The 27,875-nt window shown below is 45.1% G+C and overlaps 1 protein-coding gene across 3 annotated transcripts in view; it reads right to left on the reverse strand.

Moving 5' to 3' along the window:
• Nucleotides 1–327: 327 nt before the first annotated feature.
• The window catches only part of FAT3 (FAT atypical cadherin 3), a gene marked incomplete at both ends in the record, with an annotated part of 565,070 nt that continues 537,522 nt past the window's right edge, over nucleotides 328–27,875 (reverse strand). For 2 of the 3 annotated variants that reach the window (XM_079707440.1, XM_079707441.1), the window contains 7 exons: nucleotides 328–953; nucleotides 1,580–1,615; nucleotides 2,366–2,425; nucleotides 4,532–4,645; nucleotides 8,296–8,951; nucleotides 11,313–11,466; nucleotides 24,323–24,791. In XM_079707440.1, the coding sequence (XP_079563566.1) occupies nucleotides 328–953; nucleotides 1,580–1,615; nucleotides 2,366–2,425; nucleotides 4,532–4,645; nucleotides 8,296–8,951; nucleotides 11,313–11,466; nucleotides 24,323–24,791 (2,115 nt within the window). The remainder of the gene's footprint in view (nucleotides 954–1,579; nucleotides 1,616–2,365; nucleotides 2,426–4,531; nucleotides 4,646–8,295; nucleotides 8,952–11,312; nucleotides 11,467–24,322; nucleotides 24,792–27,875) is intronic. The other variant, XM_079707439.1, reaches the window with a different exon arrangement.

Genomic DNA, 27,875 nt, shown 5'->3' on the forward strand with positions numbered 1-27,875 from the left:
CAGTACTGCACAAAGCCATACAGATGGACTGTATAACAATGGGTGAAATTGTTTCCCCCTTTAAAAACTAGGTGCGTCTTGTCGGTCATGAGCGCAGGGACGCACTGCCAGGGTGATGGGTCACCTCTCAGAAACAATTTCTGAACCTTTCCTTTTCGGCCAGCTAGAGTCGAGCTTGCTTATGACAGTATGGCTCGGGAAGAAGTTCCCAGAAGAAAATACCACATTTCCCGCTCGCTCAACACAGGACCCTTCGTGGAGATGTGAGCCCAGCCAGTCTCCCTCCGCATTTCTGTAACAAACCAGGCGCATCACCGGGCGCATCCTCTACACTTGGGTCTGGTGCTGGGTCTCCATAAAGGGAATGTGAAGGCTGGCGAGGCTGAGCTCCCCGACGCTCTCATAGTCACTCATGGCTACTTCGGAGTCGTCGAAGCCGCAGCTGGCTGACACATCCGAGGACGAGGTGCCTCTGGAATTGTGCAAGGAGAGAGACACACTGTCTGCTGGGCCTGCTGCTGTCTCTGTGCCCTGGTTCACGCTCACGGCAAAAGTACTGAATTCACAGGTGGCGGGAGGGCCCACCAAATCCGTTTCATTGGGGAAGGGGTGGGGAGGGAGGTACTGGCTGGGATGGAACTGGGGCCTTCTCCTGCAGTCTGGGCTCAGCGTGCTGGCCAGTGAGACCGGCTGGGAGGGCGGCAGGGCCTCGTACTGGTCCGGGAAGTCCTCTGGCAGGGGTGGGGGCAGCTGGTCCTGACTCAAGAACTCCTCTTCGTGGGGGGGTGGGTACTCGCTGTCGATGTCGTAGCCGCCCAGGTAGTAATCGCTCTCCAACTCCCGCGTGCTGCCCTGGTGCGCCGAGCCTCCCTCCTGGTTCTCGTAGCTGGGTACCTCTTCTATGTCCGACAGGCGGGCCCCCGGCATCCAGTCAGAGGTGTCCCAGTGATAGGCTGTGAGAGAGAAGCCGTGTCAGTTAGTTTCCTCCAGAATGGAGCTGGAGTCAGGGCTCAGAAAGGAGCAGGCAAGGAACCTGACATGCAATTCTTAACATCCAGGAGACCCTAAGAAGCCAGGGTCACCCGCATGCTTTTTACAAGGGTCTCTCAGGACCAGCCATGCTCTGGCCCGGTAAGTACTAGGCAATGGCAACTCTGAGGATGACACCTGGTTGCTGCAGCATCTCCCACTCAGCCATGCCGGAAGCGATGGCCAGCGAGGGCGTGCCGAGCAAACAACAGTTCTAGAACCCTCTCTCCTCTTCCTAGCCATAGGCTAAGTGCACATCCAGGCTGGCAACATGCTCGAAGAGGGAGATGCATCAGCTGTCCTGTGGACCACGGGAGGCAGGGAGATGTGCGTGCAAACGAATGAGCTGCTGGAGCAGGGGAGAAGCTGGGGGAGGGAGGATGCTGGGCTGGGGCTTTCACCTCCAGTACCAAGCACACAAGACACCTGGAACATGCAAATTTCAGATCAAAGAAACTCAGAAAAGATGGAAGGAGGTGACAGGGTAAGAACAAACTCAGCAATTCCAAACGCATAAGTAACATGTTATGCTGGGGCATGGCAGAATCACCTCGGTTGTAGTTCTGTCCTTGATCCGTGACAGACACTGTTTAAATACAAAGTGAGAAGTAAAACTGACAGTCCAAGTCATGTGAAGAAGGTGCAATAGAACATTCTAGATGATGTAAAAAATGTTCCTATTTCTCCTTGTTGTTATTTGTGAAATGAAAAGATATGTCACATCTGTACCAGGCCCTACCAGTATTAAATCACTAATAAAAGTTACCCGATTGAAATCAATTCCCATAATATTGTAGTTTTGAGTGATTTCTTAAATATCCCCAGCTCACAGTAGGTGCTCAATCAATACATGTTGAATGTAAGAGTGAATTTAGTATTAATCTGGATTTCGATTAAGTGGGTACTCTTCTCTCGGAAGGGATTTTATAAAAAGAGTACCTCACACATTAAAAGAATTATGACCTGGATTTTTTTTCGAAATTGTAAAATTCACTCCAATCCAGAGAGAGACATTCAGCATCTCATTGAAACCACCTGTACCGCCCCCTCTGCTGCCAACTGATTAAAATCACCTTTAGTTCATAAAATAAATAAGCTACAAAGCTATATTGTACAGCACAGGAAATATAGACAATATTTTACAATAACTATAAATGGAGTATAACCTTCAAATATTGTGAATCGCTATGATGTACACGTGAAACTTATATAACATTGTACTATACTATACTTCAATAAAAAAAAAAGTCACCCCTAGTTCAAAGTAACAAGGAAGTGATACTTCCAAAAGGTTAACTCTGCACAAAGAAATGCTATGGAAGAAAACAGTAAATACCTTCGTTCTCTATAGTGTCAACTACATTGTTGACAAGCTGAATGACAGTCACTATGGATGCTTGTGGCCAGGAAAAGAAGACAGGAGGGAGGAGAAGGACAGCTTCAGGTTAGTTATGTATTTTAAACATACATTCACTTGTCTTAACAACAACAATGGTAACAACAAAGGCACAGCATGCAAACACCCAAAGCTTCCCATAGTCCATCCATTGGACTCCAGTGGACACTTTCATCCCCCTGGCTTCTTGGAGGAAGGGAAACAGCAGCAAATCCAGGGCCAGTCCTCCTGAAAGGCATGATCGGCAGGAATTGCTGGGTCATAAATTCACACCTCGTGGCCCAGTGAAATCAATCTAGGAAGGCAAAGGCCATAAGCTTATGCTAATTTCTCATTAGTGACTCCCAAAGGCTCCAAGGAAGATCTCACTATTCCCAGGGATAATTACTTGCTGGTCAGCCATGCTGCTCCAAGCCAAATGCCAGTGATGAAGGATAACCTTTGCAGTACTGATGGTTTCACACTCACATGATGCCATCGATAGCCTAGAACGACCCGAGGCCCAGATCCCACCCGTAAAGTGTAGATGGGAGTCAGCATTTGGCCTCTGAAATAGTCAGAAACTGGGAAGGAGATTTCTGTGCTCATATGGGTTGCCTTAGCACCTGATACCAGTAGCTTCTGGAGAGGTGATCAGGCACTTTAGGAAGCCTGCTTTAGTCAGGACCAACCTAGAATGCTAAGCCTGAAAGCCCAAGTGTGTGATGAAGAAAAGCCTGTGAGAATAGTCAACCAGGCATCATCGCTGGAGCTGCTGCCTGGAGTTTGGAAACACTACGTTCTTGGCTGCTTCTACATAAAATGCAAGCCAGCAACAACTTTTCTTCTGGCTGGGGATGAGGAAGGGAGTAAACACCAAGGCAAAGAAATCTGGAGGCCTGCCTCTGACCTTCTGAGACTGCTCAGAAGAAATCCACTGTTACATGGTTTGTTACCCCAGTGGTCAGATGCACTGAAGTTTCCACACCTCTCAGGAGTGCCAGGGACTTGGGATGGAGGTGGAAGAGATTTGGGGGTGGTGATGGGGAAAGTAGACTATTTTACTTCCATGACTGCTTCTATGGCCTTGGGGCTCCTTTGTTCCTCTCTTTACCTGGGGCGGGCCGGGGGCAAGTGATGGTTGGCAAAGACTATGTCATTTTCATTTTGTTCTTCAGGGTACAAAATGTCCAGCACAGGATTCAACATTCAGGAGAAACTCAGCAAGGGTTTATGGGGTGAATGATTACATAAATTATAAATATTCAATTTTGCCAATTGTTGATAAATGGGAAAATAGCATAACGTATAGACTAAGGTAAGCCTGCCTGTCATCGTCAATGGCTATTTGAAATTATTCTTTGTTCACCACCATGTGGTAAATTCTCACTGTTTTATGACTATTTCTGTACCCTTTCCCTGCCCTGGGGAGACCAACCCATCCTCCAAAGCTGGTTCCTCAAGCTCAGAAAACCCAGTCCTTCATTAATGCCCTCTCCATAAACATGGGTTCACAAGAGGTAGAGGCTGCAGCTTTGGAGTGTCAGTGAGGTTCATGAACCCCACAGAATTGTATGCAACATTTTGGGTGTATGTGCATTTTTCTAAGGAGCTGATCCATCGTATCTAAGATAAGATTCTCCAAAGGCCCATGACCTCAAATGATTGAAGAAGAATGAAGATACCGCCTCTCTGGGAAGGAGGTTCTACGAGAAGGAGGTCTTGCCTCTGAACTAATTTCTAATGATGGGGAGGTTGGATGGATAGTGAAGTGTGAAGAGATCATCATGAGCTAGAATAAAAAAGGAAACAAATCACACTTTGCTAGAGAGTATCCTTTGGGATGAGGTAGTTCCATCATGAACCAAGTCAAAGAGGACACATTACTGGAGGTCTGCGAGAACTTCCTCTACTTCTGTGCCTGCTCCCAGCTGTGGCTCAATGAGTGCTTGCTTTTTCAGCGGACACACAACAGTGGAGCCCAGCGAAAGCTGTGAGCTTGAGCAAAAGCCCACGCTTGGACCAGGAAACAGAATGGGTCCCAACACCTTCCTCTCAACCAGTGATCGCCAGCACAGGAAACAGAGCCCACCGGTGTGGGGGGGGACAAATCCCATGACTTCTTACCATTGTCGTCGCCAGAATCTGACTGGAAGGAGCTCAGGGACTGAACTTCTGAGTTGCTGCCTTTATTACTGCCTGCAAAGCAGGTCACTTCTCCTGGGTCATCAACCCCTTTGTCTTCGTGGACAGCCAGAAAGAAAGCAGAAATGACACTGGTTACCTTGTGCATATTTCCAGTCCTGCCCCCTGCCAGAGTTCACTTCTTGGGGCACTTTCATTTGCTTAGAGAAAATAATTTAGTGCACAATAGAAAATTGATTGTACCATCAGGGGCAAAGGTCTGTCAATCAAGAAATTTACATTATGGATTCGAAACCCTTAACCTGTGGTAAATGAGCTTCCAAATAGCTGACAGCCGAAAAGTCGCTGTTCCATCCTCAAAGGGAAGCGACTAAGTGAAGAGGAAAGCTAGGATGAAGTGGCCGAGTTGCTCTTTGCCATTCAGAGTTAATTTAGATCATTTACATGAACTGATGTGGTGTCAACACCAGGTTAAATGAGACTACTTTAAAAATAGGGGTATAAATATTTTATAGGCAAGAATGCCATTACACTTATCCAAACTTCCCTCTCTGGGGAGCGAGTGGAGTTCTCAGCTTTGCCTTCTAGAGGGCAGCGCCACATCATTTTTGGGAATGACAGCATCGGGCACTCCGGAGGACAGCAGTCAGCGGTGTGGATGTGCTCTTAGCCACACACTTCTCCTTCTTTGCCATACAAAGAGAGCCTGCACAGACACACACACACACACACACACACACACACACACACGCTACAGGGCTACTTTCTTATTTGATGGACTAAAAGAAGCAATAAAAACCCATATCTTGAAGTTGTCAAGTGAAAAATGAATTAGTCACCCAGAGACTGTCTTGCCAGCTAGCTCTGCCTTGCTTAACAAAGGGGGAAATGTAGTCGATAAAAGCTCAACAATACTTTGGGGGCACACGTGAGTTTTGGCCTGAGGTGGATTCTGGAAATAAAGCTGTCACATTACGAAGTGGGTGGAGGGAACTGATCACCAGGAAAAGCTTCAAATCATCACAGAATGTGACGGTATGAAGAGACGGGGACTCGTGATTAAGGGAACAGTTGTTCTTTTTCATGACTAGAGAAATCGCTGTTTCTTCCACAAAGCGTGCAGGCACTGCAGCTCTGCATCTGCCATCAGATGCTGAAGCCACAGCAAAACGACGAGTTGGATAAGCAACCGATACAAGTGGACAGAGATGCCAGGGAGATATTCACCTCCCAACAGCCATGTGGCAGAAAACATGTGCCTTGGAAAAGCACAAGGTGGGCACCAGGCTTAGCCCTGAACACAAGGAAGGAAATGCCAAATGATCCACCCTGGTGAGTATAGTGCTGTGCACAAAACTCCTTTCTCCACTCTTCCATTTATTCAAAATCTTCATTGCTAAATAAAAGGAGGCTTTCTACTAACCAGGGGATTGGCAAGGCTGCAGTGAAGTCTAACTCTACCAATAATTCGAGAGGGAATATATTTATGGTTAAAATCCAAGGGGAAGGACTTGAAGTATAAGTGTGTCTACTCAAAGGTGGAGTCAGCAGGGAGCACAGTTGGAGTGGTACTAGAATAGAGGCTCTGACCTCCATCATCAGAAGACTCTCTCCCTCTCTTGTCCCTCTCCCTCCTCCCTGGTAAAGCTCCCAAGAGCGGTCTGGGTAAAAGCACAGGCTGTGGACCCTGATGCAACAGATGCTAATCCTCATCCCTCCCTTTCCTAGTTACTGCTCTAAGGCAAGTCATTTCACTTATCCACTCCTCCAATTGGCACCCATGTGGGGCAGCTGTGGGGATTTAAGGAGATGATCCAGCACACGGCAGTGGTGGTTTTTCATGTTCATCTGCTGCCTCTGTTTTCTCACCAAATCCCTTCATCCTTAACCCTTGCATGCTGAACTGTCTTGAGGACTCATTGGGATATTCTTGAGATCACTAAGAAACTTCTAGGTGGCAAGTGCAGTATTTTTTTTAAGACTGTGTCTTCCTTGATGGTTTTAAGGTGCTCAACCCTGCTGACCGTATTGGTTGGCTTCTGCTTGGCTGCCCTTTCTGCTTTCCTTGCTCTCTTTTTGTTAACATGTGTTTGTTTCCCTTCCTGGCCCCAACTCCCTGCCCACCTCCCTCATGTAGGCATCTCTAAGATTCTTTCTGAGGCCCAGATTGACCATCCTCTCTCTGTTCCTGCTCCCTCGGTGAGCTCACACTCTCAGAGATTCAATCATTTTTCATGTAGTCGGTGTCCAAACTTTCACCTCTGGCTGCCTTCCTCCTGAACAAAAGAGCCAGACACCCTCAGGTAACCCCTCACGTGTCCCCTGCATTAACTGAGCTGCTTCCTGTTCCCATTAGGCCCTCTCCAATAGTTTCCTACTCAAATCTTACTCATGCTTAAAGACGCCAGTAGGAATGCCTCCTTCCTTCATAGAGACGCCCTGTATCTCTTGGGTGCATGTGCTTTCTAGCTCCATTTGAAACAGCCTCCCCCCTCCCCCTTTACCCTGACATACATCATAGTACTCTAATCCTAGCCTTTGGAAACTCCTGCTACCCAGGGTGTCACTGCTACTCAAATATAAAGCCATTAGGCCTGATGAAAAGTCATAGGATACAACGGAGCTTGCCTTAGTTTCATTCTGACTGATGTTAGGACAGAGAAAATGATCACCACCTCTCCCCAGATGTTCATATAGGACAACGAAATGGTCTCTGCTCCCTTCCCTCTTTGGTCCTATTTAGTCTCTTCTCCATGGATCAGTCAGAGCCATCTTTTAAAAATGTAAATTAGATCAAGCTACTTACCTGATTAAAAACTGCATTACTGTTGCTGTTAAAATGTATCCACTCTCCCCACTGCTCACCAAGCTCCAACTACATTGACCTTGTCTATGTTCTTCAATACACTAAAGTCTTTCCCACCCCAGGGCCTTTGCACTTGTGGCTCTTCTCTTTGCCTAGAATTCTGTTATATGAGGCCAAAAGGAGAGGGAAACACTAGCATCTGGCCTGGACCACTTTTCCTGCTTGTGGTTCACTTTCTTGTTTCCTGAACCCTGCATTCCAGCCAAACAGAAGGACATGCTTTTCTTCTGATCATGTGGGTGCCTCTATGTGGAGGAATGCCCTCCTTTTTCTGGACCTCTGATCCACCATGGTCCAACTCAAATGTCCCTCTGTTCCCCTCAAGTCTTCACCCTAAGACTAGAAATACTCTCTTCTGACCTTCCATAGCACACTTCCTGTATATCACATAAGTGGCTACGCTGCTTGTTTTATTGCCAATGGTGTGCTATTGTGAGAAGAGCATGCGTTCTACCTAAATGGGAAAAGAATTTGAAAAAAATAGATGTATATGTACAACTGAATCACTTTGCTGTACACCTGAAACTATCACAACATTGTTAATCAACTATACTCCAATATAAAATAAAAAGTTTTTTTAATTAAAAAAAAAAAGAAGAAGAGCATGGGTTTTAGAGGCTGGCAGCCCTGTATTGGAGTACCAGCTTCCTCTTACTAGCTGTGTGACCTTGGGCACCTTATGTATGTTCTCTGAGCCTCATTTTCCTCATCTGTAAATGGGGATAAGAACCAGGGCAATATTTCAGGGCTGGTGTGAACATTTAGGGTCAGAACATGTCCTACTGAGAGCTCTGTGCCTCCGGGGCACTCTCCCTTCCCGAATTTCCTTCCAGTAAACAAGAGCGGAAGAAATAATGATGCATTACTACTTCCGACTCACTTTCAGTTCCGGCATCCCAGCCATTCTTCCGGATGGAATCGCAGTCAGAACGGCAGGGGGACACGGCAGGGAGGTTGGGGGCCACACTGCAAACGACCACACCCCGCCTGGCCGTCAGGATGCGCGGTGACTCGGGGTGAAATGTAGTCATCTCCTGGTGCTCGCCCCCCAGCCCGTCCACGATCTTGTCCAGGTTGCTCCTGGAGTCGCTCTGGAAGCACGGGGTGTAGGCCATGGGGCGCACGGGGACCTGCGGGGGCCCCACCTCCTGGTAGACGTTGCGGCTGTCCCCGCCGCCCCGCAGGTTCCGGAATGGAATGCCGTTGCTCTTGTTGAGCAGGGCGGCCGTAGCAGGGTCCTGCACCAGTGTGATGTTGTTGCGGGAGTAGTTCTTGCGGAAGACCTTCTTGCGGAAGATGATGAAGAGGACGATGAGGACGAAGATGACGCAGAGGACCACGGCGATGCCGATGAGTTCCTCCTTCCCCACGTAGGAGTGGCCGGCCTGGATGTTGGGTACCACGACGGGGCGCAGGCCGCAGTACTGCCCCACGTAGCCTGGTGTGCAGTTGCAGAGGAAGGAGCCAAACACGTTCACGCAGGCGCCGCCGTTCTCACACTCCTCCCGCTCGCACTCGTTGACGTCCTCCTCGCACCTTCGCGACAGAACACACAAAACCCCCCTCAAACATCAGGACCTGCGGACGTTCCATGTGAAACCGACATCTTTAAAAGAGAAGAAGTGGGCTTCCCTGGTGGTGCAGTGGTTGAGAGTCCGCCTGCCGATGCAGGGGATGCAGGTTCGTGCCCCGGTCCAGAAAGATCCCACATGCCGCGGAGCGGCTGGGCCCGTGAGTCACGGCCGCTGAGCCTGCGCGTCCAGAGCCTGTGCTCCGCAACGGGAGAGGCCACAACAGTGAGAGGCCCGCGTACCGCAAAAAAAATAAATAAATAAATAAATAAAAGAGAGAAAGCACCTAAAGGGTACCTGAAGCAAAACAAAAATGACGTGATGCAGTGTATGTGGGAGGTGGGTGAGCATTTATGCGCCCACCGTAGACCCCGGTGATCATCATGCATTAAGGGATTTCTCCCAGTGCAATCTCTCCCATATTCTGACCCTAGCGGGTCAGAGGAAGAAAACGGCTGCCATGGAAGGGAAGAGAAGGAGCAGAAAAAGAAACCACAGATGCTGTTGAAGACGCACTGGTCTCCAAAATGCTCAGGGCCAGATGCATCTCAGAATGTAAAATTTTGCAATTTTAGAAATGACATACAGTACATATCTTTCATATTATGTAGAATACCCAGCCCATCCCAGGAACTGGTGCTGACATAGGACCCATAATCAAATATGCCAGTGTTTCTACAGTAAAACATATGTATATTCACACTAAATGAGGGAAATAAAGACTAGAAGTAGCCTCAGAATGGGTTTGGCTGATTTTGCCACCAAATTAGTTTGCCACGAATTTATCCTCAGTCCTTTTAGTTCTCAGAGCTTCTGGGATTGAGAGCTACACTTAAAGAGCTGTGAAGCTAGATACCCTATAATAGAGTTTCCAGTGAGGAGAATGTTTTTGGTTCTGACATTTCTCTCTAATGGATACAGTCATTTTTGGTCTCTCTGGGAAGCAGGGGTAATAGGGTGTATGTAGGTAGTGGGTGGAGGGCTACATAGCATTGTATCTTCTGGATTTTATGCTTATGTTAAAGGCTAATGCTAACGCAGATTATCAGGAAAAATGATTAAAGCATTCTAATGAAAAATAAATCAATTTTATTCTCTTTAAAGCAATCCGTGACTTGTTTTGAGTATAATTATAAGGCAAACATGTAAGTCTTACTCTTTCTTAGTTTAACATTATTTAAGGACATAGATCTTTCTTCTTCCTGTCCCCTACTTCCCAAGTTGTTCTGATATGTTCATTTTAAAAGGCCCGATCACTTATATCTTTGGTAGTCTACCTTTCAAAATGTAGTCAAATGTCCCTAATTTGAACAGATTGAGGCCAGGTCAGCTGGAAATTAGTCAGAATCACGAAGTATTTAAAAATAAATGCAGCTTTATTACTTTAAATTACATCCAACAATTCAAAGTCAGCTAAGTATTTCCTGGTAAAGTCCTCAGGAGATTTACTTTAATGAATATGTAAGACTGATCTGTAATTAGAATATCACTTTGCTTGAGATTACATATATATATATATATATATATATATATATATATATATATATATATATATATATATATATACTTCTAAAACCATCAAGGATGGTTGAAAGCGTTGTTTTACTAAGAACTTAAAACATTCCCTTTCCATTCGGCTCACACTTTAATTTCCCTCTTCCTTGGGGGAAAAAAGATTTGCAAAGGATCATTCAGTTTCTCAGAATGATCATAAAACGCTAGAAAGTAGAGCCCAGTTTATGAGTTCTGGGGAGATGGATAGTATATCTGCCTCAGAGCTATACTGGAAATATTAGGGATCAGAGAAGACTTTCTTTAAAAGGATTATTTTTCTGATTACAGAACACATAGTAATTGTATAAATTTTTGAAAATATAGAGAAGTATAAAGTAAAAATATAATTAACCCATAACCCCACTACCCAGAGATAATCCCAGATAACATTTTAGTCATTTGTAAGCACGCTTTATATTAAGATATTAACCCTTTGCCCATCCTATTAGTGCTGAATATTTTATGCCAGTTAGGTGTTTTTTTTAAAAAAAATATTTATTTATTTGGCTGCGCCGGGTCTTAGTTGCAGCATGTGGGATCTTCATCGCCGGTGCGGGGTCTTTAGTTGCAGCGTGCAGGATCTTTTTTAGTTGTGGCATGCAGGATCTAGTTCCCTGACCAGGGATTGAACCCGGGCCCCCTGCATTGGGAACGTGGAGTTTTAACTGCTGGGCCACCAGTGAAGTCCCAATCTCAGTTAGTTTTTAACTGTTTGGTTTTCTTAGCAACAAGAAGCAGCGTAGAGAAAGACTAATTGCACAATCTCACTTACGTGACTCCAGTGAGCCCAGCTTTGCAATTGCAGATGAAAGTGTTTCCTATGGGGTCACAGGAGCCTCCATTCCGGCAGGGGTTTGGGAAGCAGGCTGTGATCTCCGATTCACAGTTTCTCCCGGTGAACTGGGAGAGACAGGTACACTGATAACCTGGAGAAACAGAGGAACTCATGAGCCATGGATGCCACTGATAATGCTCAGAGTGCACGGACTCGGCCATACATGGCCTAATTCCTCTGAATCAAATCTTAGGCAGGGCCCAAATTCCCAAGATGATTAGCAAATTGGTTATTTTGAACTTGGAACCCATCTTGCCACAAAAATGCCAAGTAATGGTTTGGAGCTTGTGCTAGTCCAAAAATTCACCTAATTAACCACATACATGAATGCTAGTGAGAATGGTAAGCGACACCCAGAGAACAGATCCCAAGAACAGAAACCAGGATAGGGCGGAAGATGCTTTCCCCACCAGGCTGCTACTGTAAAAGGCAGGATGTCTCCATGAAGGAGTTTATCGTAGGTACCATACTCATTTCATTAGAACTCATTCTACAGTAGCTTCCTGAGAAGGGGTTTATAAGAAGTCAATGTTGTGAGACCTTGTACATGTTTTTACTCCACCCTTACACTTCTTTGATAATTAAGTTATGTATGGAATTCTAAGCAATTTCCTCTGTTACTTTTGAGAAATCCAAAGTTGTTTTGGTTCCTGAACATTGTGTGTGACCTAGTTTCTTTGTGTCGCTAACAGTTTGGAGGGGTTTCTCCTGCCCCCAACAATTTTCTGAGCTTTCACAATGATGTACACTTAACCTGAACCAGTACTGGGTTCTCACAATCTGGAAATTGTGAAACTTTGGGAAATTTTCTTTATTGCATTGATGATTTCCTTTGTTTTCTCTATTCTGTTTTTATGGAAGTTTTATGGTTTGGATCTTAGATCATTTGGATCTTCCTTTAATTTTATCTTTCTCTCACGTTACACTTCTGTGGGGTTTTGCTTTACTTTCCGAGAGAGTTTCTCATCTTTTGAAACTTTTATTGAGATTTTCATTTACATTGTCATAAATAGTTTCTTCCAAGTTGCTTTTCTCTGTTTCTGTGATTTGGTCTCTGTGAAGGTAGATTTTATGTATCAAGCTGATTAGGCTATGGTGCCCAGTTATTGGTCAAACACTAGTCTAGATGTTGCTGTGAGGGTATTTGTGGATGTGATTAACGTTTACAATCAGTTGACTTTAAGTAAAGCAGATTACTCTACATAATGTGGGTGGATTCTATCCATTCAAAGGAAGGCCTTAAGAAGAAGGAATTCTGCCTCAAGACTGCAACACAGAAATCTTGGCTGAATTTCCAGCTATGAGGATTTCAAAGTAAAGACTGAAAAATCTACTCTTCATGAATTTCCAGCCTGCTATCCTGCCCTATAAATTTCAGACTTGCCAGCCCCACAATCTTGTGAGCAAATTTCTTAAAAATCAATCAATCAATCAATCAGTCTATCTCCCTCTCTCTACCTACCTATCTATAATCTATCTATCTATCTTTCCATCAATCATCTATCTATCTGTCTATCTATCGTATTGTTTCTGTTTCTCTGGAGAACCTTAATACAGTCCATATCTTCCACATGAGAGGATTTCCTTTTTCTGGTAATCCTGGCTTATCAGCTCATATTGAAGAGTGGGGTTGAAGAAAACTAGAAATCGAAATCTGATAGGAAGCTCTAAGCACATCAGTGGGGCTTGTCAACAACAATACTGTGTCAGTACCCTTGGGTTGGTCAAGGTTGGTTAATTTCCACATTAATGGCTCTATCATCTGCCCAGAGGGAGGGTAAAGGCCTGGTTTCTAATGTTTGGGTGAGTGGGTGGTAGTAGAGGAAGAGTATTTGTGGGTCTCCGCATCCAACAAGCACATGATATTTACTTTGGTTTGCAAATAACCATCCTCACTCTTATTTGAAGGGCTCTTGGGCTAACCTCTGCTCCCCAAGTGATCAGTGACTGATGCTGGGATATTGTAGATTGATCTCTATAGGTATAAGATAGCTAATAATCTATAGATTGAAATACAGCATGCTCTCATGGACATTTTACTGAATCCACACTCCAGAGGACTCTCACATACAGGAGGACATTATGACTGTGTGTGGGTGTTCATAGGTTGGGAGAGAGAAGGACTCATCTTCAGGAGGCAAGTGGAAGAGGCAAGAGAGAAATCTTTACATTCCTAAGAGGAAGGAACTGGGTAGCCCCAGCCTCCCTGGCACTAAGAATCCAGAGGGCCAGAGGTTGAGGCTCTGAGAGAGAGACATAATACTCTTGAATGCAACACCAATGAAACACCAGGGAACTAATGTATAAGGAAAGACCACTGTTGATGCAAACTGTGTCCAGAGATGGGCGGCCTGAAGTCTATGGGCAGGATGCAATATTCTGAGGTCTGCTTGCTTCAAATTATGCTGCTGACTTGGGGTAATTTTTTTTCCAATTTGGGAAGTTGCTCACCTAAATGGAAGTGGGGATTGCTGAAAGCAGTTGGAACTGGGAAAAATGATTCTTTATGTCACCTGGCTAGTCTTTGGTGAGGATGGCATGCCATTTAGAGGGAGAGTGACCTGTGAGAATGAATTCAATTCCTTTTAAGACTAAAGGGCGGGGCAGAACAACCACAGTACGGGAATCTGCAAAGCAGGGCAGTGATGAGGAGGGAGGGCAGTCAGGAGGGGGAACCTAAGGTGAGGTGGGTCAGCTCAGGTACAATTTCTCCCTCTCCAGCTCCTATTTGACAAGCCCTGGACTTTTCTCAAATAACACCATAGCAGCAGTAGTAAGGGGCCAGGGAGGGGCAAGGAGGAACTGTCTGGAAATAAGGGACATTTGAATCACTATCACGGAAACTGGATTCTAACGAGGGTCATGGGTTTGATTACTTTGATTGGGTGTCTTTCTGCCTTGGAAAATCAGAATTTAAAATGAGGCACTCTCTCTAGTGCACTATTTTACTCTCACACATTTCCTTCTGCATTTTGTCATTTTCATTATCTTCTGTGGGATATCTAGTGCTACCTGATGCAGCCACCAGCCTGACTGATTAAACTATTCACTGAGTGTCTAAGCCATCGGCAGTGGTGTGCTGGAGCCAGCTCATCTAGGGTTGAGGGTACTGAATTTTAAGTATTCAGGAATTTGGCAGACAGTTATTAAACCACTGGTAGCCTGATGCCAGCAAGGCTGAGAATATTTACACCACAGAAATCAGCAAACATTGCAGATCAGGGCTTTTGTTTTTAGAGACTTGGTTTTCCAGCACACTCTTGAAATAGGGACTGGGGATACAAAGACAGAAAAACACCATCGATGAGCACAGAGAGCACTACAATCTTTGCACGAGGGAGAAGCCTTGTTCTACCTCTGAGAAAACTAGCTGTCCATTTTGAAGAAGATGATGATGATGATAGCTAACAGTTAGTGACATTTATTATGGACCAAGAACAGTTCTAAGCACTTTACATGTATTAACTCATTTAAATCTTAAAACAAGCCTGCAATGAAGGTACTATTATTATTCCAATTTTATAGACGAGGAAACCAGGGTACAGAGAAGTAGATTAATTATTTGCAGTCATGAAACTATTGTAGACTTGAACCCCTGTAGTCTGGCTCCAGAGTCCTGAGTTGTTCAGTATTATCCTGAATTGTAAGTTTAACAATCATACTTTATTACACTCTCTATCTGGATTTCTCTGTTTATTAAAAAGAGAAGCAAACTTTCTAGAATCTGTTCTCATGATGTCAAACCCATGGGACAAGGGAGGCGGAGACACTTTTGAAGAAATCTTGCCTAAAAGCAAGAAAAAACTTTAAATTTTGAGGGATTTTTATGTCAACATGATGGAAGGGAAAAGCAATTGGATTTTAAAAAGTGGTCAGATTTTCTTTTTTAAATGAAAGAAAAGTTATATTTGCTATTTAGCCTTTGTGAAAGAGGCTTGTTGATAAAATTAACCTGTTCTAATGAAGCATTATTTATGACCTCATTATCCTGGCCTGGGCCTTATTATTAATAATTTTTAAAATGTCAACAAGTCTGCCATAATGATAATAAGTGATGTAATGTCTAAAATCACTTTGTCATTCTATGAAGGATCACAATAATCCCGTGAAAGGAAAATAAGAGGCCCCATTAACATCCCTACTCCACGGGGGTGTTGGAGAGAATAGTGGCTTAGTTCAAGTATGTATAGCTAGTAAATGATGAGTTTGAACTTGAATCCAGGCTTTCAGATTCTCAAATCTTTCTACAAGACTGTATTGGCATTGGAACTTGTCAGTAAGCCAGAACTCACAACTTACTAGGAATCAGGAGGGGCTTGTAGTTACTCCCCACAACTCTCCAGGGAGCCAATGAGATGCAGTGAGATGGACAGCATCACACATCCTTCTGGGAGCCAAATAATCATCAAATAATAAAGATAATAGCATAATAAAGCTTCTGCTCTCCCAAAGCATTACCATATGTTGATATAAAACACAAATAGAGGGCTTCCCTGGTGGCGCAGTGGTTGAGAGTCCGCCTGCCGATGCAGGGGATACGGGTTCGTGCCCCGGTCTGGGAAGATCCCACATGCCGCGGAGCGGCTGGGCCCGTGAGCCATGGCCGCTGAGCCTGCGCGTCAGGAGCCTGTGCTCTGCAACGGGAGTGGCCACAACAGTGAGAGGCCCGCGTACCGCAAAAAAAAAAAAAAAAAAAACACAAATAGAGGGAATCGAATTCCCAAAGATAGTCAGTCATTATTTGATCACAAATAATATTTTAACACTTTTGTGAATGTAAAAGAAAAATATAATTCAGTGGATAATCTCAAAGTCTTATGAAAAAGAGTAGATTTTTTGTCTTGGGTTGGGGGAGAATGTCAAATAAGTAAACTATCACCAAGAACAGCAGCTTATTATGCACCAGGAAAAACGCTAAGAACTTTCCATGCATTATCTCACTTAATACTTGAAAACAACCCTCTGCTGAAAGTACTATTATTTTACAAAAGGGGAACTGAGGCTTACATAAGATTGTTTGCCCAAAGTTACACAGTCAGTAAGTGGCAGATGCTACTTCATACCAGTTTCCAGATTTAAAAAAGATAACTGTCACACTAGCACTGAAATACATATTAAAAACAAACAAACAAATAAACAATGTCATAGCTTCTCTCCTCTCAAACCCTTGTGAAATGAAAAGTGTATTTTATTTTATGTAAAATTTTTTTTAACATCTTTATTGGAGTATAATTGCTTTACAATGTCGTGTTAATTTCTGCTTTATAACAAAGTGAATCAGCTATATGTATACATATAGCCCCACATCTCCTCCCTCTTGTGTCTCCCTCCCACCCTCCCTATCCCACCCCTCTAGGTGGTCACAAAGCACCAAGGTGATCTCCCTGTGCTATGTAGCTGCTTCCCACTAGCTATCTATTTTACGTTTGGTAGTGTATATATGTCCATGCCACTCTCTCACTTCATCCCAGCTTACTCTTCCCCCTCCCCATGTCCTCACGTCCATTCTCTACATCTGCATCTTTATTCCTGTCCTGCCCCTAGGTTCTTCATAACCATTTTTTTTTAGATTCCATATATATGTGTTAGCATATGGTATTTGTTTTTCTCTTTCTGACTTACTTCACTCTGTATGACAGACTCTAGGTCCAACCACCTCACTACAAATAGCTCAATTTCGTTTCCTTTTATGGTTGAGTAATATTCCATTGTATACATGTGCCACATCAAGAAGTGTATTTTAAAGCCTTGCCTCAAAGTTGTGCTCTTGTTTACAATCCTTCTAGTTACAGCTGATACAGATGGTTTTGAAATCTGCACCCAGATGAACTTAAAATGCCCTCTCCTTTCCTTGCTCAAAGAAGAACATTGCAAAACCTATTAAATGCAAAAAGAGAAATGGTTTGAGCAATTATAGAATGACTTTGGGCTGTGTAGGCAAATAATCAAGATAATTCCTATCTTACTCCTTTGACTTAGTTATTTTCCGACCTGATTCACCTAAGTAATAGCGTCCACCTTTGGCCCTGTTCACCTTGCGTAGGTGAACATCATTCTGATCCAGTTTGGCTGCCTTGATAAGGAAACATCTACCTTCCACACAAAGGTGGAAATAATGACAGATGTGCGACTAGCACTTGGGATCTGAAGTCAGCGTCAACCACTATGCTTGCTGAATTATGACTGCATTTAGACACTCCAGGAACTTTACAATTTGGGGAGGCAGCTGTGATGTGGTGGGTACATGTCTAAGTTCTGGCTGTTCCTCACCAGCTGGATGTCATCACGGCCGAGCCACCTGACCTCTAGGGACCTCCCTGTTTTTATCTGATAATTAAGCCTCACTAATACCCACTTCATAGGGGATAATAAGGTTTCTGGATTCATCAACCACAATGCAGCCCACAAACATTAGGTGCTTTATTGTTGTAATTACTGTAATTACTATGGATTCTAAAATCAGCTTCATTTCTGAGTTGCTCATAAACCAAACAAAAGAAAGCCATGGGAGTTTTTTCACTCTGACTTTTAGGCTGAATGTTGGGAAATACTGAAACTTCTAGTCCACGTGAATCTCAATGAGTTTGAGAAAACTGGTGGCTACATTATCACGTGAGATGCTAATCATAAGTGGAGTGAGCTTAGCTGAGGACTATGACCTCTGTCATTACTTCACCCTCTCAACTTGTAGTCACTGTGACTTTTCTCTTTCACTAAGCAGGGTCCATGCAATACCTTTAGACCTTGTAAGATGAAAACCTTTGCAGGTGAGACCTCTAATTTCCCCTAGGAAAGCTGGCTCACATTTCACATATTGTATATTGGCCCGAACCTCTAATACTTTCCTTGAGGACCTGGAAACATTTAATGTGTTAACATTAAGCACAAAGTAAATTTTCACCTTCTGGCATGTTCTTTTGTGTCTGCACATAACCTGGCTGCTTTCGGGTTTTGGGTTTTTCTATTAATATCAATATTATATTATTAATGCTGTTACCATGAGGCTTTTCTAAAGTACCAAAAAAAGTTACCTCAGTATTTAGAAGAAAGTCACCCAGAAAAAAAAAATGTTTTCCCCATAAGCTGCAAAGCTCAGTCAAATTTGTCCATATTATCTGGGAGCCTGGTTTTTCCTTTCTCTGTCTCCCTGTGCTCAGTGGGCCAGTGGGCTGAGCACATACAGGGAACCTAATTCCCTTAAGCCAGCTGTGAAGGGAGGGAGGCCACATAAGTGGATCCACTGGTCACAGAGACAGCAACACAGAGAATTTAACACAGAGCTCGACACAAATCAGTCACTTGATTAAAGTCTGATAGACTGAATTAATCTAGACACTTACAAGTTAGGGGCCCAAAATACTCAGCAAAATTATGTGCTACTCAAAGTAGCACAGGTCACTCTGTAGCTGAAGATGCTTCTATGCCCAACTATTAACAAAATCTGGGAACTTGTTGTTTTATGCACCTTGCTTAGAGGGAGTAGGTATGCACTATTACTTTTATCTTTGAAAGGGGGCTCAGGTGACCTCAAACTTCTGACTCTCTGGGGAACAAAGCTCAATCTTTACACTAAATCAATTATTAAAAATGCAGGCTGTGCATCTGACATTCAATTTCTGAATGTCCTATGTCTCCTGTAATTCACTGATTCACATTCTGGCAAATACAGAGTTTACTGGGATTCCCAAATGTCAGTGGTTCTCAAACTCAGAATTGCATAGAACTATCTTGGAGGCTTGTTAAAAACAGAGATGCCCAAATTCCACTCTTGCAGATTCTGAGATTCTGATTCGTAGGTTTGGGTCTTTTTCTTCCTCCAAAGTTTTCACTGAGACATTTTTTTTTGGTGGTAAATTCAGGAACTTGCAAATACAACTCAGTGACCTAGGAGAAGGTTCCTCGGATGTGGACAGCGGATGACAGAGGCAAGTCAATAGATTCTCCTTTTCCCTTAACAACCAAGAGACTCTTCTATAACAAGGTCTTGTTTTAATCAGGTCCTCGGATGGTGCAGAGGCACCTTGGAATTTGAGAACCACATTTCAACACATGAAAACAGAAAATAACTCATTTCTTTTTGGGGTTTCAGGGCAGTTCAGAGACAGAGAGAGAAATTAGCGTATCACCTAGGGATATTGTTAAAGTACAGATTCTGATTCATTCTGAGATGCTGCATTTTTAACATTTCCGGTGATGTGGCTTCTGCTGGTCCCTGGAACACACTTTGAGTAACAAGGGTTAAGAGCATAGGCTGGGGGGCTGGGCAGGGGGGAGGAGTTCCACAAACCTGGATCACATCCTGCTTCTTCACTTTACTAACTGTGTGATGTTGGGCTGGTTACTTAACCTCTCTGGCCTGTTTCTTTATCTGAAAAATGGGGGTTGAAGGGAGCAAAGAATAGTACCGATCCAGAGTACTGGGGTGAGAACTGTGTCACAGCACTGGTAACACAGTACCAAACACATAGTAACAAAATGACAAACTAACAAATGGAACTCTACCATCGAAAAAGTTATCAACTTCTCATTTTAAGAGTTAAACTTGCAGGCTCATGAAAGCCATCTGAATGACTATTTCTGGCCTGGTAGTCATCAGTTGCTGCCTTGCTTCGCCAAATTATAGTTTAGCCTCAACTTGGCTTTCCGATCATGGGCTTGAGCTGAGCAGGATAAGGCACGGAGGACTGGGGCCTCCTTTTCAGATCGTGGGTGCTCACTGGGCTGCTGCCCACCCACTGGGTCTGGAAGCGCAGGGGTCACGATGGGACTAGGCCATTTCTTTTCCATGGTGGTTGCTATTTCCAGTTCATGTTTATGAAATACATATAATTTTAAGACTTTACCAAGAGAGAGCCTTCCCTCTGTGGTTGATTTACAGAGTCATATTTACCCTCTTATTACAAGTCAGCGTTCTGGGCTTTGACTCCCCTGGGGTTCCCGTGGCTTGCTCCTGGGACAGTCAGAGGGATAACCCTGGTCAAATCTGCTGACTATGCCATTCCAAGCTAGTAGACTCGGCTTCCTTGCCCCTTATGCCAAGGGTTTGGTTGGGTTTGGAGGTGGCTGGAGCAGAATCCTGCTTCTCTGAAAGAAATCTGCTTCTTGCTGTGGGTTGCCTGCTTTTAAAACTCTGAATGCTCTGGAACAAGGGCCTGGTGCTAGGATTGTCACAATTAGAGAGTGGAGTCTGTCACCAGGAGAGCCAATGACCAATACCCCAGCATTCTTGAAGGGCCAAGAGAATGATTATGCTAAAATATGTCTGATGGAATTTTAGAGCAACACATAACTCAGGGTTCCAACAACAGTAAGATGTTCAAACCATTAGCTTGTGTTATCAACATTCTCACACGGAGTCATTTTAAGCACCTCACTCTACTTTCTCCAGCTCACATTTCCTATCTGAATACTCCATGCATCCTAGCCTTCGATCTGGGGAAGCAAGACTCTTGTCCTGTGATTAGGTACCCTGGTAGCCAGAGGGAATTCTTCCAGGCATGGATATTCTTTCATGAATGACTCAGTATTATTGTTCTTTTTAAACCATCACTCACAGCTAAGATGACTTTTCCTTTATTTATTTATTTATTTATTTATTTATTTATTTATTTATTTTGTGGTACGTGGGCCTCTCCCTGTTGTGGCCTCTCCCGTTGTGGAGCACAGGCTCCAGACGCGCAGGCTCAGCGGCCATGGCTCACGGGACCAGCCGCTCCGTGTTATGTGGGATCTTCCCAGACCGGGGCACGAACCCGTGTCCCCTGCATCGGCAGGTGGACTCTCAACCACTGTGCCACCAGGGAAGCCCTGCTTTATTTTAAATAAGCTTATAATTAGCTAAATACTTTCATAGATATGAGGTAAAGGGAAAATCGTTGGTTCTTCCTTTTCTTGTCCTCCCATCCCTCCCTACTATTTGGCACCAGTTTAGGGAATTTGCAGATAGGATACGGAGACCTTCCAAGAATTCCACTGATAATGGGGGCAAGAAAATGGATTCTCTCCTCTTTTCTTAGAAGCCAAAACCCCGATCCTAACAGCCAGGAAGCAGGTAGGTACCTCCTCACACATCAGAAGAGGGCTCCTGGACTCCCCTGGTGGTGCAATGGTTAAGAATCTGCCCGCCAATGCAGGGGACATGGGTTTGATCCCTGGTCCAGGAAGATCCCACATGCCGCGGAGCAATGAAGCCCGTGCGCCACACCTACTGAGCCTGCGCCCTAGAGCCCGTGAGCCACAACTACTGAGCCTGCATACTGTAATTACTGAAGCCCTAGCGCCTAGAGCCCGTGATCCGCCACGAGAGAAGCCACCGCAATGAGAAGCCCGCGCATCTCAACGAAGAGTAGCCCTCACTTGACGCAACTAGAGAAAGCCTGCACAAAGCAATGAAGACCCAACACAGACAAAAACAAAAACAAAAAAACAAAAAAACAGAAGGCTCCTGTGCCTTTGATTCCCCAGGGAAGCAACAGAAACACTCTTCCTGGATTTCCTGGTAAGTGGCCAGGAGTTTGGTGGCCCTGGGCTCAGTACTGCTGTGCATGAGAGCACAGTATTTCCCCATCTGGACCACACCTGGGGGCTCCTGAAATAAGGACCACTGGGCCCTCTCAACTAAACAGGTAGTAGGCTTGAGAGAAGGGAGTTGTATAGATGGAGGTGAGGAAGGACACCTTCTTTGTCTAAGGAAAACATTAGCCCCCTGGTACAAAGGAGATACTTGAGCTGATAAAAGGCTTTATTCCCTTGCAAGAAAGAGTACCTCCTGTAGAATCCCAAGCGCAATCACAGGGGAAAGTGAGGAACAGGGACCAAAGAGGAGTTTGAGAGAGGAGGCAACCCATGGGTAAAGTTGGGTCCCTGGGGAGGGGAAAGTAGGTTCTTTAGACCATGTGAAAAAGTATATGGCAGGTGGGTCCTCAGTCCTGAAATTTGGTTAAACCAAATGAGATTAAAAAAAATAGAGGAAGGGCTTCCCTGGTGGCGCAGTGGTTGGGAGTCCGCCTGCCGATGCAGGGGACACGGGTTTGTGCCCCAGTCTGGGAAGATCTCACATGCCGCGGAGCAGCTGGGCCTGTGAGTCATGGCCGCTGAGCCTGCGTGTCCGGAGCCTGTGCTCCGCAACGGGAGAGGCCACAACAGTGAGAGGCCCGCGTACCGCCAAAAAAAAAAAATAAATAAATAAATAAAGAGGAAAACTGCTGTTTCTGATGTGGGTCATAGGGGTCATAGTCATTTAATGAACATACCTGCACTGAATATTTAGCTCAGGGATTTCATGGCAATTAAAAAATTTAAATGTACACTGAAGAAAAAGCAAGATTCCTCAGTCTTTTCCCTTAATACAGTGATTATTATTATTTTAAAGCAAACCCATTGTGGAAGCCCATAGCTTTGCCAGCAAAAACAACGTCCTGCTATCGTTAAAAGTATGTTACAATTTGTGGCTATGTACCCAGCATTTGACATGGAGTGGTGTTCTATTTCAACCCAAATTTAATTACATGCTCCTTTTATATATTGTGGATGGCTCACAGTAGCAGAATTATTTTGCCTGGTGAAAAACTGGCCATGACTTGTCATAATGGGCTGGTTTATAGAACCACTGAAGTATAGTTACTGCCCATCATTCAGGAATTATGGCACCATAACAACCCTTTATTTACATATACTGCTGAGACAGTAAAAACAGCAAATAGATTTCTTAAATCGAGACAGCAGAAATTTCCCCCCAGGGCACTTGGCCCTCATTGTGGCAGTAACATATGCAAGTTTAAGTAACTTCGTTGTCTGTGTTTCGGCACTGCATCATTTCATGGGCAGTTTATAACATTCTAATAATAAAATCGAATCTACATTTGGAGTTGGGCTTCACGAACATTAGATAGTATTGCACACAGCAGAACCTCTAAGTGATTTGTGGGGAAGGTTTAAATTTGGTAATCACACTCCCACTGAGAGGCTCTGCAGAGGGGCTAAAGTGGAATCAGTAGTTAGGCTGTTGCGGTGGCAAAGCCTTCAGCCAGGAGAGCGCCTGACCTAGTTTACATCAACACAGATCCTGCATCTGGGTAAAGTCAGGGATGCTTTCATCGTCAGACTCCTAGGACTTAAATAACCTTGACTTTTCCCTCAAACAATAGAAATCCTCTATAAATCTACACCACTCCTCCCCTCTTTTTTGGCCTACCCTGTTCTTTCTTTCCTCTTCACGATGTATCTCTGTGCGGAATTTTACAGGGGTAAAGAATCATTGCCCTCACTGACTGGTTTGTCCTGATATTTCATGTAAATTGCCCTCTCCTTATTCTTGACATTCTAATCCTTCATAGAGCTGTCCCTAGACTTATTTGTAATACACACGTTTTAAAAGCATGCTCTAAAACTATACTTCTATTTTCAAAGCATGCTCTAAAACTATACTTCTATTTCTGGGGTGGTGGGTTCACCCCACACACCGTTTAGCTTCTAGTAAAGATATATGGCTACTTGTGAAAGGATAGTGCATGGATGTCATAACTCAGACTGCTACCCATTGTTCTGCAGTGACTTGCAAGTGGTCCAAAGGAGCAGATACTTAAAAGGAGATCCTATTCCTCCAGGCTGCGGAGGCCTGGAAGGGTGTGGAGTGGGCAGGTAAGGGGGCAGCCGTGACAGCATCTTCTGGGCTCCTGCAGCCAGCTCACTGCGCCTGTGGGATGCTGCAAACGGATTGGCTAAACTGGACGTTCCTGTAATTGTCAAGCTTTGTGACTTCCTTAAAGGGGATTAAGAAGCTGGGCCAGCATCATGGGTGCATACACCCCTCTGGGAGAGCACTTGGGTTGGTCATGCTTGTGAGAGCGAGTCCCCCTTCAGGTCTGCCCCCCATCCCCCCTACCCCCCTACCTCCCTCCCAGCCCCGCCCGGCAGGGGCAGGGTGCCCAGGGCGCAGGCGCACTCACCCCCGGAGGGCAGTCCAGCGCAGCTGCCTCCGTGCTGGCAGGGGCTGCGCTCGCAGGCGTCAGGGTAGAGCACGCAGCCCAGCTTCAGCTCGGTCAGGCCCACCACCTCGGCGAAGCTGCTGCGCTTGTTCTGCAGCGGCAGTTCGTTGTTATTCAGCACCACGGAGTCCAGGCAGCCCTGGAAGCCGCTCAGCACCTGCGTGACCCGCGTGTCGGTCAGGCTGCGGATGTTATCCGCCTGCACCAGGGCCCCGAAGTAGATGGTACTCTCGGTGCTCAGCGTCTGGAAGTAGAGGGGCGCCCTGCGCCGCTCCACGTAGCTGTCGTCCAGGGACAGGCTCGTGAAATTGCGGTTGAGCTCCAGGAAGACCGAGTGCCAGCTCCCGTCGTTGACAGCGCGGCCCGAGATGCCCAAGATTCCAGGGCCGCTTCCACAGTCCAGCTGGAACCACAGCTTGCCGTCCATGATCTGTGCAGGAACGAACACCGCAGCACTTTTTAATATGCATCTGGCAATAAGTTCCTGGACACCCTGTTCCCAACCAGCCTGGGCTTTAGAATGGACAACAATTTTGATCCAGCCATAAATCTGCTGTGGTTTGATTTTTTTTTTCGGGGGGGTGGGTTACGCGGGCCCCTCACCGCTGTGGCCTCTCCCGCTGCGGAGCACTGGATCCGGACGCGCAGGCTCAGTGGCCATGGCTCACGGGCTCAGCCGCTCCGCGGCATGTGGGATCTTCCCGGACTGGGGCACGAACCCGTGTCTCCTGCATCGGCAGGCAGACCCTCAACAACTGCGCCACCAGGGAAGCCCATGTGGTTTGATTTTTAATAATCACTCTCCCTCCTCATTATATGCCGTGCAAACGCATGCCTGATATTTCACAAATCTTCTTGTAATTAGCAATATGAGCACAGGTTCAGAAAGCCACACTTACATATTTAAGAATGCTCCTATTCTTTCCGTCTTCATCCTTTAAATATTCACAGCTATTTCTTGTTTAGGGAGTCTGTTTATTCTCTGCGCCCTTCCTAGTTACTACCAGCACAGGAATGATTTCTGTGGACTCATTAATATTAATTACGAATATTTATTGAACATCTACCATGTGCTAAGCAATGTGCTAGGTGCTATGGGGACCACTGTTAGCAAAAGGAGTTATCACCTCTGCCCTCGTGGGGCTTATATTTGAGTGGGGGAGATGGCTATTAATCAGATCAGCACAGAAATACACATATACTCCCCAGGTAAGTTTGTGTGACTGTGCTGTAGGGGAGAGAAAGAGGCCAGGTAGATTTCTTACTTCCCAGCTTCATACATATTTAAGATGTAAAAACCCTCCTATTAAACACTAGCCATCTTCTTAAAACAGTTCTTCAGGACTGCTGCTCATCATTTAGGTTAAGATTATCTCACAAAGTGCTCAGGGCTTGGCCATTTGCTAAGAAGGTATGTATATTTGATGACCTCTGGAACTCCAGAAGGATCTGGTTAACTGTTTACACCTTGGAGATACTTCCAGCCCCTGGTCTGGGGTCAGCTACAACAGAGACTTGCCTGCTTTTTTTAATTGCACTGGTGCAGGGAGGGCATCCAAGTCCCCCCACCCTCAGCAGCCTGACCCCAGAGGGACACCAAAATCAGGAAAGCATGCTATTGAAGGATGCTGGTGAGTTGAACGCTGTTGGGCAGGTACGGGTCCTTCATGGAGACCCAGGTTCAACTGTTGCCGAGGAGACAGGCTGGCCTCTGAATCCTCTGTCGTCCACCCTCATCTGCATCTCTCAGAAATGCAAGATGGTTTGAGGATCCAGGGATTGAGGGCTGGACCCATGTGTAGTCAACAAATTGTTATTGGTCCATGAAGGAATTCACAGCTAGAAAACTGTGAAACAGAAGCTACTTTTCCGGTCTTTGTCCATGACCCAGCAAAGGGATCTTGTGGAGCCAGTGTCTCAGTCACGCCAGGGCAGCTGGCCTTTACTTAGGATCTATGTATAGTCCTATGTGAAAACCTGGGTAGAGAACAAGAACTTGTGGAGAAAGAGAGGGGAAGGGACAGAAGGGGAGGGAAGACAGACCTTCCAGGAACTAAGTGCCAAGGAGGTACAAATGTCAAGTGAATTCGTAGAAATAAACTGAGCCAGTCTTTCCAAAATGCGTTTGGCTACTGATAGATCTGTTAGGAATGATCACAACATCACCCACCCTCACAAATGGGGTGTTTTTCTATGCTTCAGTATCTTCTGCAGACAACTAATTCTTTTTTTTTTTTTTTTTTTTTTTTTTTTTTTTTTTTTTTTGCAGTATGCGGGCCTCTCACCGTTGCAGCCTCTCCCGTTGTGGAGCACAGGCTCCGGACGCACAGGCTCAGCAGCCATGGCTCACGGGACCAGCCGCTCCGCGGCACGTGGGATCTTTCTGGACTGGGGCACGAACCCATGTCCCCTACATCGGCAGGAGGACTCTCAACCACTGCGCCACCAGGGAAGCCCAGGCAACTAATTCTTAGGGACTCTCATTACTGCCCCTATGGCTCCATGGATTTGTTGTCACCCTCTCTTCCTGCATGTAAAGTTTATGCCACATAAATGTGTGTATATGAAAGGCAGGGGGCTCTGTGAACCAGGCAGAGCCTTGGGAATTTAGAAATGAGAAATCTAATTCTGGCTTTGTCGTGTATCATCCAGGTCCCTTGGAGAGCATTGGTTGGCTCCTCTGGGTTTGAGACCTCTTCTATGGAAAGCAGAGATAACTGCTGTGACTTATTTTACAAGGAGACTGACTGTGTCCACTGCAGAACGGTCAGCCTCCTCATTCACAGTTAGTACATACATCCTGCGCTATGTAATGCAAATGTACGAACGTGCAAAGACTGGAGACAAATTTTAATTTTCTTTTCAGAGACCTTTCATGTGTAATCTTTGCTGTTGCCTTTGTCATTTTTTCTGTTGTTGTTCCACAAAATGGACTGAATGAATATTGTAAATCATGCCAGAATACTTGCTCAGGGACAACTCCTGGGTAATATCCATATCTTTATTTCAGTGTAAGTAATCAAATGATCAAATGTGACTTTAGGGACTACCTGCCTCTGGCACAGTCCATCTGCTGTTCTGCTCAGTGGCTACAGAGTGGGGTCCCCAGTCTATCAAGGAAAATCTTGTGGTGAGGGTGCAGTTCATCTAAGGTTTGGTAAAGGATGTATTCAATTAATGCATTACTTGGTCCATTCCCCTCCCTAACGCCCTACCTCTTGGGATAATAACCAAGTTACAAACTCATCCAGGAGAACTGATGTGGCTCTGACAGCCTCACATACATCGACATTCTATCACTAAGGAACATAAAATTCTCGCATGGTAACACCGAGCATGGTTAAGTTTCCCTTTATCTTTCCTGTTGAAAAAAATAAGAGTGGCAACACCGCTGAATTAATAGAAAGCCAGATGCCTACATGAGCCTCAGGCTTTTGAAAACAAAAATGATTCGTACCTTCAAAGTTCTAGGAGTTTGGAGTTATAAGCCTTGTCTAGATGACAAACAAGAATG

This window comes from Hyperoodon ampullatus (genome assembly GCF_949752795.1).
Source record: "Hyperoodon ampullatus genome assembly, chromosome: 7".
Lineage (NCBI taxonomy): Eukaryota > Metazoa > Chordata > Mammalia > Artiodactyla > Ziphiidae > Hyperoodon > Hyperoodon ampullatus.